Raw genomic sequence first — 11318 nt, 5'->3', positions numbered from 1 at the left:
CTGAAGGCGAAGTTGTGCAAGTGAGATGGACAGATGGACAAGTCTATGGGGCCAAGTTTGTTGCATCACATGCCATCCAGATGTACCAGGTATGGGTTCCTCTCTCCTCTGAGTTTATCCCCAGCTCCCTGTCATGGTAAAACCCTGCCCCTGCTGCGTTTTAGACGTTCTTTGCAAGACTTGGACTTTTGGCAGGCCTTGGAGCCTCTGGCGTTCTATCATCTAATACACTCTGGGTGTGAAGGGAAGTGGAAACAGCACTGTTTCTTGCAGATTCGAGAGAGAGCTGTGGGGAGAAGAGATCTGTATTTTCTGGGGTGTAAGAATGAAGCCCTTCTGCCTGAATGGAGCACAAATGCTCCATGAGTTGGTGCGGAGGACCCTGCCTGATTTGTTGCTGGCTGGTCAGAGAATGGGTTTTTTTTTTTTTTTTTTTTTTTACCAGGCAGAAATGGTGAGATTCTTCATCCCCAGCCCCCTGCTGGGTGAATACAAAGCTATAGGCTAGCCCAATTAGAGATGCGATGTGGCAGTGCTGCATGCAGCCAGCTAAGCCCTTCTTTCAGCACTCTCAGCAGCAAGCCCTCCCATGTAGCTGCTTCCAGATGCTACAATACATAGGGCTGTGCGCGCCAGCATGGGCAGGTACAACCATCCGGACTTGGATGCACAAGTGAGCGGACTTACTTTTTTTTCTGAGGTGCTGAGCACCAGTAGTGCTGAGCAAAATCTACAGCAGCGTGGATGCTCTCAGCTCTGTAAACCAGGCTGTTATTATCCAGCTGCCTACTTGCAGGCACTTCTCTTTTGAAAAGAGGCCCCGAGGTTGAAGCTCCAGGTGCTGAAACAGATCACTTCAAAACTTGCCATTATAATTGTATGTCCTGCCCGTGCCCTCTGCTTCCACTTGACTCTAGAGGTAACATGGGAAGCGCTAAAATACCCAGTCCAGCCAGCGAAGACGCAGGAAAGAGTTGTGTTTGAGAATGTTCCTGCCATTGCCAATTAGCCCCAGACATGTGGTGGGTGACTCCCTTTCCTGCTTCTTGAGGGCTAGTGATATTGTTTGGTGAAAGTGTGTTCCCAGTAGAAGCTAGCTGGTTTGCTCTCGTATGCACAACCGCCAGTGCGTGTAAATGAAAAGCCCGCAGGCTGGAGGGTCACTTAGTAAACTCTTTGTTCAGAGGAGGAAGTGAAACGCAGGGCAGCATGGGAGCCATAGGGTCTATCTCATGTCTCTAAGCAAGACTGTGTCTGTTTGTGCCTTAGGTGGAATTTGAAGATGGATCCCAGCTGATGGTGAAGAGAGACGACGTGTACACTCTTGATGAGGAACTTCCCAAGAGAGTCAAATCCAGGCTGGTGAGTAGCAGAAGAACACACACAAGCTAAATGGATCTGCTCCGTAGCAGCAGGGCTCATGCGGCTTCTGGAAATAGCCAGCCCTTGATGGCACAAACCTACTGAAGTGTGCTGCAAGCTGGGCTTGCACCAGGAAGCATCTGCCTTCATGAAAGCATAATGCTTGATGTTTTGCTCTCTCCCTGTAGCTATGCTATCCTAGCATGCCTGCAGATGTGTGCCTATAGCCTTTCCTTCGTTGCTGCTATTTGGGCCAGGACATCCTTGTGTTGTCCTTGCATTGCTCCTGCCAGCAGTGCTCACTGTGTGGCTCTTCAAATCTCTCCTCCGAAATCATGATATGCCAGCTTGCTTCCCTGAGTCCTTGGCCCTTGTCACTTCAGAAGGACACCTGCGGGTCTGGACAGTGTGGCCACTTCCCACGCAGCGTGAGTGCTGTTGATGTTGGCATCAGGCTCTGGGTGCCTGTCTCTCCCTCCAAGCTCCAGGGCAGCGCCTGTTAGTAAGCAGGCAGGTGCTGGATGCTGTGGGGGCATTAGTACAGCACTGTTCCAGCTCCATAGGTGCTAAAGGCTGCCTGCCTCTGAGGCCAGAAGTGCTCCAGACCCACGGGAAGTTCCTATGGGTCGTTGCACTGACCCCTTGCGGGACAGCCGCTCAGCCCTCTCCACAGTAGTCACCAAGCTAAGTTTGAAGCCACTGTGACTTTATTAGGCCTCTCAGTGCTCTGTTTGCCTGTTAGCGTGGCTGCAGGTTTAGGATGCTTCTCTCCCCGTGCTGTAGCAGTCTTGTTTGCACACCACTCTGTTGTGCCTTGCTCTGGAGGGGAGGTGCGGACACACCTGCTCCGTTCCACACTGCGGCAGAGCTTGCGGGCGGGTACGGCAGAGTTAATCTGAGCACTTCTGTGGGTGACTAATCCCCGCTTCTCCCTTGCAGTCGGTAGCTTCCGACATGCGCTTCATGGAGATCTTCGCAGAGAAGGAGGTCAAGCAAGAGAGGAAGAGACAGAGAGTGATCAACTCGCGCTATCGGGAGGATTACATTGAGCCCGCCCTCTACCGGGCCATCATGGAGTAAGCGGTGCCTGGGGCAGGAAAAGGAGAGGTGCTCACCTCCCCATGGATTTGAACACTCCAGGACAATGGAGGCCAAACTCAGACACTTCACAGCCAGGGTTTTTAAAAGGTAGAGTACTCTGCAATAGCCGGATGGAGGATCCAGTTCACGTTGCCTCTGCAAAGGCCTGTGGGCTCCTGGTCTGCAGTCGGGTCCCACTGAGCACGTATCCTACAAGCCAGCTGGGGAGTGCTGCCTCCACAGCGCATCTCCTCCAGCAGTTTCTCATGTTTCTTCTTGCCTGAGACAAACCCGACAGGTAGCAGACTCTTCTGGGAGACGGTCAGGAATTCTGGCAGCTGCAGGATGATAACAAATGTACAGTTTTTGTTGAACAATGTTACTGATTCCAGGAGCCTCCACGTGGCCATGCCTGCCCTGCACAGGCAGTATTACTGGTGCTTCAGACTGAACCTCTTTTTATATTTATATCCATGTTTCTGTCTAGGGCAGCTCCAGTCTCGTTTTATCTGCTCCTCTCTGAGGGCGGAGCCTCGGGCTGCACAAAGCCAAGCAGACAGGAGGTGTTTTTGTGGACAGGTGGAACATGAGGATGAATTCCAGCTGGGCATGCTCTTGTTTGAACTCTCTCTCTCTCTCTCTCTCATTCTTGTGTTGCTTTTGGTTTCCGCTTCCCCTCTCCTGTGGCTAACCGTGATGACGCGTGCCTCTATGCAGAGCCTCGATCTGCACAGCCCTCGACGGGAATGTCTATTCAGCCCCCAGAGAGAGGCCGTGAGCTGGCAGCTCACCAAGGCAATAAAGACCAAAGGGATCCCAGGTCCCTGGCACTCCTTGTGGAGATCCAGGCACCACAGTATTGGAGTGAGACAGGGCTGCAGTGTCCACACAGCCCAGCCCAGCACTAGTTGTGTAGCAGTGCTGCCTTGCAGGGAGCCGCAGGCCCTTGCCTGCAGTCACTCGATTAGTCCGTTACGAGATGCACAGCGTGCGTGGCACGCGGTGATGGGTGGCTGTGTTGGGCTGCTCTGAATCGCATGTGTTGCCACGTTGGGCCATGCTGTGGCGACTGGTTAAAAGCCCTGTGTAGAGTATTCCTGGGGCGCGCGCCTGGAATGGTGTTGGAGACTGCTGAGTTCAGGAGCCAGGCATCGTGTGTGCCCTGAGAACATGCTAGCGCATTTCTAGTAGCTAAAGCATTAACAGGTTGAGCAGGCTTTCCCATCCCGTGAGAGGGACTTCGGGCGGGGGGACGGCTGAGTGCTGTCGGACAGAATGGGGCAGGTTTCCCTCTGCAGGAAAGCAGGCATTCGTTTACCCCAGACGCAGCGCTCCTCAGTGACATGTGCCTGGTGTCCCTCAGCCTGGTGCGTGGGAGACCCCGATCCATAACCGTTTCTTTGTTACATGAGAACGCTAGAAACCAAATTACTCTGGAACATGGTGCATCAGCGTGTGATCAGCAATAAAGCATAGTGCTGTGCGGTGGTTTGACTCTGGATCTGAGAAGTTGTAAGCAAGAAGCTGTTTGTGGAAACTGCATCTGTATTCATCGACCAAAAGTCTTTAGGCCAGGTGCTGATGTGACCAGCTGCGGTGCGCGTAGCTCCTGTGGATCTGTGGGCCTGCCTGTGCCTTCCACAGGTGGGAGGAGCACTCCCTCTTAGTCAGTATTGAAAGCTTGAGTAGTAGATCCTCGGATGGGACGGGGGCTTCAGGTTGTACATTTTCCCAGTGACTGAAGTCCTGATCCATGTACGATGTTAACGATCCCTTTTCTGCTGAGTGTAGGAATAGTTTACTGCGTACCGGTTTTTTAGGCAAAGTTAGATTCGTAGTGTTGGCAAGCGTGCAGGGCTGGGAGGTGTTGCAGGGACTGCAGTTTGAGAGGAGACGGGCAGGCAGGCAGCTCCCGGGTGCCATTCCTTTAGCCGGAGCAAAGCGGGGAACGCTGCCCTGCCTATCGCTGAAGATCATGTTCTCTACATCTGCCCCACACCCAAAATTCAAAATTAAGCGTCTGGACTGGCTTCCTGGCCGGGTTGTCACTACCTGCGTAGACAGTGTCCTGCGAGGTGGCAACACCACGTGCCTGTTAAATGCGTCTCTGAAGACCGCTGTGCCATGAAGTGACGAGAGCGTGCGAGGTGGAGCTTCTGCTCTCAAGCTGCATCATGCTGCCACCTGCCTTTCCGGGATCTCACCCCCAGGTCAGCTCTGGGAAAGGGCCTGCGGTCCAACATGTCTGGGAACAGGCTCTGCGTTGCTGCCCGTGCCAGGAGGTGGCTGCCCTGTCTTGGAAGCCAATTGCCACCCTTGCTGGGGGTCTCCTGCCTCCTGCAGTACCAGACGGAGGGCTTCCCGTTTCTCTTCTCGCCTGCGCTTGGCTGTGTGGCATAATAGCTGTGTGTAGCGTAACCCTCCCTTCCAGTCCGTTTGCAGTTTAAAACCCCCTGTGCAGAGACCGGCCTGCGCTCCAGCCGTAGCCACTGCAGAAACATCTGTGACCGATGGGGCCCTGACCACACCTGGACGCTTGGGAGCCTTTGTGACTTCTGACTCGGACTGAAACGTTGTGGGCACATGGCTTAAAGCGTGCTTGAAACATGGCAGCTGCACGGTGTTTCCTGGCGTGGGGACAGCGCACCCCTTCCACTCCCACTTGGTAACGCTGGCTCCTTCCCGTGGTACTTAGGAACATTTCACCTCCCTCCTCTGCAGTCACTGCTGGCTCGGGCAGGTGCCATTAGGGTGTCGCTCCATCAGGGATTTTTTAAATATATCAAATGGGAAGCTATTTTTTAAAAGCACTGGCAGCTGTGGTGTTCCTGCTAAACCACCCCGGCGGGAGGTGTGGTGGGAGCTCTTTGCCCCCCTGTTGCTTTGCCTCCCCCTCTCCTCCTCAATTTCTGGCTTGGGCTGGTTCAAGTTGGACTCCTCGCAGGTTTTTTCATATGCAGCTGTTGACACTTCCCCCAGGCGAGGCTGGCAGGTCAGCTTTTCCTTCTCCCAAGGCAAGTCTCCTGTTGCGCTGATGCTTGTTGTAGAGGCCTGAGACTTCCTGGAAAACTCCTGCCCCATTAGCAGACTCTTCTGGCAGGCGGGGACACCCGTTTTCCTAGCCCCTGCTCTCAGGATGGTGCAGGGCTCTGAACCAGAGTGAAATCAGTTCTGCGCTTGTGCAGAGCCATGCCCAGGCTGGAGGGCAGGGTGCTCGTGCCTGTCCCCCCGTGCCGAGGTGGCCCATGTGTTCCCACCGTCCCCAGGCCCCGCCTGGGCTCCTGTTCTCTGCATCGGTCCTTGTGCTCGGGAGTTTTTTAATGCAAACAGAAGGTGGAAACAAGACTCTGGCAGCCTATGTATTGTTTTCAATTTGATCTAGTAATAAACACAATGAATTTCGGAACGACCTCCCGGCTGGTTTCAAATCCAAAGCCTTTGCTCTTGGGAGCCGTTGCTGTGCTTCTCGTTACTGGCCTGGCCTCTCCTGTCTACCCTCCCCTGCCCCCCTGGCTGGGGTGTGCTGTCAGGAACAACGGGTGATGCTTGCTCTCCGGGGATTTGTAATTAAAGACGTCAGAGGCACTCGAGCGCCGTGCACTGCCTGGAGGGCAGCCTGTGGACAGGTGTTTTCTGCTTCCGCCTGCTCCAGCAGGCTGCGTGCAGGTGAGCAGCTTGGGAGTAAGCCGCTCTCCCCCGAGGCTGCCTCCATCCTGGCCCAGCCCTTCCATGGCTCGGTGAAAGGGAAGTAATTACTCAGCCCGAGCAGTCCCACGGCACTCGCCCGCAGGCGCACGGTGCCTTGGCGCAGCAGAGCTGTGGGTGCTGAACCAAGCAGCCTTGGCAGCATCTCCTGTTACATGGTGCGGGCAGGGACCCGCTGTGCTTGCCGCAGGGATGGAGCACAGGTCACCTCTGCGCTGTTCTGGGCCAGCTCGGGCGCCGTGCTGAGCCACGTGGAGAACCTGGCAGTGCCCCCGTCATCCCGACCCTTGCCAGGCTCATCCCTCTGCAAGGCCTCGTTCAGGGTAAGTGCTACGTGGTGCAGAGCCAGGCGTGGGGGAGCCCTGTCCCGCAGGTAAGCAGCTGCAGGGACTCGGGAGCAGAGACCAAAGTGCCCCCGATTGATCTCTTGTGGCAGAGCAGCTGCTGCCTTCAGCTTGAGGAGGGGTCGTGGAGGGAGTGTGGATGCCTGGAGCAAGCGGGTTCCCAGAGCTGGCCCTGCCAGGGGCGCGTGGCTACAGGTGTTCTCCACCCTGGCACGGGTGGGAAACGGAGCTGCCGGGGAAGCTGGAGCATGGGGTGAGCATGTTCTTGTTCCCGGCTCCTGCTCAACATGCCCCTGGCAGCTGGGGAACGGAGCTAGCATGGCTCGTGGCTGCCGCAGCTGTCAGGGTGGGCAAAGCTCTTCAACACCCGGCTTGCTGTATTGGTTGTCGAGAGAGGCTGAGCATGGCAATGCCCCGCCAAGGCCAGGCTCTGCCCTCACCCCCTCTGCGTTGCTTTGCGTCTCCCTTGCCCTGAGACCTTACCTTTGCCCGCCCACCCTTTGCGAGGTCCCCTCCTCCGCACCCCGTGTGAAGAGCAGCAGCCTGACACCTGAAGGGCTTTAATACCTGGTCAGGCCTGTGCCCGCAAGGCACCGCTTCAGTATGAAACTGTCCAGCCCTGGGTCTGGTTTAAAATGCCCCCAGCCCCTGCGGCAGGAAAGCAGGTCTGGCACAGGCTGCCCTGGCCGTATGTAACCCCGGCTGGTGCACGTGGGCAGCGTCTGCCTCGTGGGCTTTGCATTTTGGGTCTCCCTAAGGCCCGTGGGTCTTGCGCTCGCTGCTTCCCTTCCAAACCGCTGACTGGGACCAGCACGCACAAACCATCTGCACCGCCCGAGGCACTTGGCTGCTGTCCTGGTGCTGCCCAGGTGCTGATGGGAAGGAGGCCGCGGGCACCCCTACCACAGGCGTCATTAGCTTCCCTGCAGCGCATCTCTGCTTAGCTCGGGGAAATCGGAGCCGCGGGCAGCACTGCGGCTGGAGACCGGAGCAGCCCCAAGGACACGGAGAAGGACCTTGCTCAGCACCTCTGCCTGCAGCAAAACCAAGTGAGCTGGCTTGGGCTGGAGCCGTGCATCTCGCACAGCGAGTGGTGCCAGCCGGCGCTGCTGGGCTGGGCAGAGGCAGGGCCAGCTGCTGCCTGCCCCGGCCCCGTGGGCACAAGCTGTTTGCAGCCAGGAGAGCAGGTGGGGAAAGCCCCGGCCCTGGTGCGGGCTGGAGAGGAACCTGTTCTGCAGCCGGAGGCAGCTCCTGTGCCAGGGGGAGGGGAGCAGAGGTAGTTTCTGCTCTTCAATGCCTCCAGCTGCATCTGGCAGGGCGAGGAGCAGCTGGTGCCCAGGGGAACCACGGGCAGGCAACGGCTCGCTGCCCCCTTCTCCGGCTGCGCACCAGCTCCTGCTCACCCCCGCCCTGGCGTGGCAGCCGGCGGTGCTGCCAAAGCCCCCGCGCAGGGAGAAGAAAGAGCGCATTCATGGGGCGCTGCATGGCTCTGGGCCAGCTGCTGGGCAGTGGCCAGGCACGTCCCGGTTTGCACGGCCAGGGACACCCCGAGCTGGGAGCACGCGGGGCAAAGCCCTATCGCTCTGACCCCAACAGCACCGCCGTCCTGGGAGCTCCTCGCAGCCCCCAGGCCCCTCGGTCTGCCCCAGCCGCCCCCTCTCTTGCCCTGCGGCCTGCTCGTGACTTGGCTTCAGTCCCTTGCTCCCCGTCCTGCCAAGTCCTGGCCCTTGCTGTGGCTGTGGGCACCTGAGCCTGCCTCTGCCCTCTGCACCGGGCACCTTCGCTTCTCGTCTCTCCTGCAGCTCTCTGCTCCTGCCCTGCAGAGTGGCTCCCGCCGCGCAGGGACTGCTCGGGGACAACCGCACCTCGTTTAGGGGGGGGGTATTTCTGTGCCCCCTCCCAAGCTGGAGGTCTCTGGACTGTGCCCGGAGCAGCCCCTGCCCCGCCGGGGAGTCTGGCCGGGCCCCTGTCCGCAGCGAGTGGAGGGCAGAGCTGGGTTGTGTGGGGCAGGGGCGCCTGCTGCCCTGTCCCTTCCCCGCCCGGCAGCAGGGGCAGGAGGGCAGACGCCAAAGCCCCAGCAGCGGCGGCCTTGTAGCCCCTCGCCCCACCTCGCGTTCCTGTGCTGGGGGGTGCTTCCCCCACCTCCCAATCTGCGCTGGCCTCAATGCCCCGGTGCGATGCTAGGGGTGGCCGTGGTGTCGGGCGGGGGTGAAGGGGCTTGGGGCAAGCGTAGGGGCAGCTCCTGGCTGGGCTGGAGGGCCTGTGCTCCCTGCCCCAGCCGGCTAGGGCCTGTGCTCTGCCCCTGCTGCTGCCGCGCCCGACCCTGCCCCGGCCTGGCCTGGCCTGCCCCCCGCTCGCCCGCTGTGACCAACGCCCTTGCTAAGGCAGGGCTCTGGGGTCCATCCTCCCCCAGCCTGATGCCCCAGCAGGGAGGGACGGGCGCCGTGCCCCTAGCGCCCGGGTTCACCCTCGCTGGCCTCCTGCTCCAGGTCCCAGGCCTTGCCCTTCTCCGTCCCGGCTGCGGAGAGCAGGAGGCCGGGCCGGCCCGGCGGTGGTGCGTGTCCGCGCCGCCCTTCCCCTCTCGCGGGCATGAGGCCGACTCGTGCTCCCTGTGGGCCGGGGCCATGCACAGTAGTGCTCTGTTCCTGCCGGGGAACAGGAAAGCGGCCGGCGGCAGCGCTGGGGAGGGGAGGAGGCGGCTGGGGCGTCTGGCTGAGACCTGCCCCGCGCCGTGCTGGCCCCTCGTCCTCTCCAGGGCCGGCACGGCGCCCAGCCCTCGTCTGCCGGGGCGGCCCGGACCCCATCCCCGCGCGGCTGGGTGGAAACGGGCGCAGCACCAAGCCTGCCGTGGCTGGCAACATTGGGATGCTCCTGCTCTACCCACTGGACCAGCTGGCTGCAGGCTCACTGCAGGTAACAGGTTGCCCTCGTGTCCTGCCTGGCCTGGCTCCTGCCCCTGCCCTGCACCGGCCTCGTGGGGCTTCAAGCCTCCCTGTGCTGCCCGGAGCAAGCCCAGGCGCTGGGTGCTCACGGGGCAGGCTTCTGCACGCCCAGGCCCTGCTTCCAGGCCCAGCTGTGGCTCCTGGCAGGGCCATCCTGGGCGTCCCCATCCCCCCGGCCTGACCCAGTGCCTGTGGCTCAGCCTCAGCCATGGAGCTGGGCCGGGGGAGCAGCTGCCAGGCGAGCCGAGCCCAGGGGAGCTGACGCGGGCCCGGCTCGCTGGGGCATCTCCATGCATGCTTCTCCCTTCTTTCCTAGGGGCACAACCCCAACTGGAGAGGGGCCTGGACGCCTGGGTCCTCTCCCGGCCCAAGGGCAGGGGCTGGGAGCCAGGACTCCTGCATCCCATCCTGTGCGCTGAGTCGGTGCTGGCCCCCCGCTCGGTGCATCCCCCACGGGGCCTGGGGGAGCTCGCAGCCGCCCCGGGCTCATCCTGCACCTCCTGCTGTTGGGCCCCAGGCCAGCGGCCGTCCGCCCTCTAGGGCCGGTCAAGGTGGGCAGCGGCTGCCCAGCGCTGTGCTCCCTCCTGCCCGCTCCCCTGGCAACACCCACGCCGGGGAGCAGCTGGGGCAGGGGGCAGAGTCCAGCGGACAGGTGCTCCCTCCCCTGCTGGTGAGTGACCGCTGGGCAGGGGCAGCACTGGGATGGGTGCTGGGCACCCAGGGGCTGTGCAGGGCATGGAGGGGTTTGTGCCCCTGCCAGGCTGAGGCCACGTTCCTCATCCTGCCCCTTGCTGCGCTCCCCCGTCCGGACCCTGCGCGGGAGTCTCGGCACCTCCAGGCCCATTGCAAGTACAGGGCGGGGGGATCTCTGAGCACGGCTGGGGCAGGCCCCCCCTGCCAGTGCAGCCACAGCCAGGTGCTGGTGGGTGCCCCGCACCCCACGGGGATATCGCAGCCTGCCCCCGGCCCCGGAGGCCGCTGGGCCCAGCTGCAGGGCTGAGGGGGCCCCTCCCGCTGCAATTAGCTGCAAATTAATCAGTAACTGCTTGGCCCCCGGCGCTGTCCCAGGGGTCAGTGTGGGCCGCCTGCTTGCCTGCAGGAGGAGATTCCTCTCCCCAGGAGGCCTGTGGCATTAATGGTAATTGCCTCTCCCGGGAGGACGGGCTGGCAGCTGCCGCGCGGTGCTGGAGGTGCCAAGCCAGCACGGGTGCAATGCTGGCTTGGGCATGAGGCTCCCCCGGTCAGTGCAGGACTTGCGTCTGCTTGCCCCATGGCTCGGGACGATGCGGGGCTGGCTGGGGGTAGCCTGCCAGGCCCTGGGGTCTGGGTCGTCTAGCCCAGCCTTGCCGAGCGGGGCTGTGCGGGGCTTGCTTGTAGCATGTTCAGGGTCATCCGGAGCACGTGATGGAGGCGAAGGCACCATGTGCAGGAAACGCGGCAGCCCCACGGTCCTCGTTCGTGCTGCTCGGGGAGAGGGCTGGCCTGGGGGTGCGGGACCTGTGCCCTCGGGGAGGGGAGCCTGCTGGCCTTGGAGGGGGCTTTGCTTGGCCTGCTGGCAGCACCGCACCCGGGCGGCGCTTGGTGTGGCCCCGGCTGGGGAAGCTGTTTGTCACCGCCTGCGGTCAGGGGTTGTTGGCTTTGCCCGGAGCGGCGGCGGCAGCAACGGGGTTGTGCGGCTCCGCGGAGCAGCCCTGCTCCGAGCTCTCCTGGCACGGCTTGGCCGAGCCGACGCCTGCCCAGGGGATGCGATTCCAGCTCGCTTGCACAGGAGGGTCCCACGGGGTCATGGCCCACGTGGCTGAGGGCTTGGCGTGGGCTCTGATACGTGGGAGAAGGCTGTGCAGGGTGCCGGCGGGGGTGGGTTTGTGTAGGGGGGAGGGTGGAG

At 61.1% G+C, this 11318-nt stretch overlaps 1 protein-coding gene across 1 annotated transcript in view; it reads left to right on the top strand.

Moving 5' to 3' along the window:
• The window catches only part of KDM4A (lysine demethylase 4A), a 30589-nt gene extending 24737 nt beyond the window's left edge, over positions 1-5852 (top strand). The window contains 3 exon segments of the mRNA XM_014521396.2: positions 1-89; positions 1270-1362; positions 2302-5852. The exon segment at positions 1-89 is cut by the window's left edge and continues 10 nt beyond it. Coding sequence (XP_014376882.1) covers positions 1-89; positions 1270-1362; positions 2302-2442 — 323 coding nt within the window. The 3' untranslated portion in view covers positions 2443-5852.
• The last annotated feature ends 5466 nt before the right edge of the window (positions 5853-11318 follow it).

The sequence above is a fragment of the Alligator sinensis genome, unplaced genomic scaffold (genome assembly GCF_000455745.1).
Source record: "Alligator sinensis unplaced genomic scaffold, ASM45574v1 scaffold781_1, whole genome shotgun sequence".
In the NCBI taxonomy this organism is placed as follows: domain Eukaryota; kingdom Metazoa; phylum Chordata; order Crocodylia; family Alligatoridae; genus Alligator; species Alligator sinensis.
This window is presented reverse-complemented; position numbering and strand designations above follow the sequence as displayed.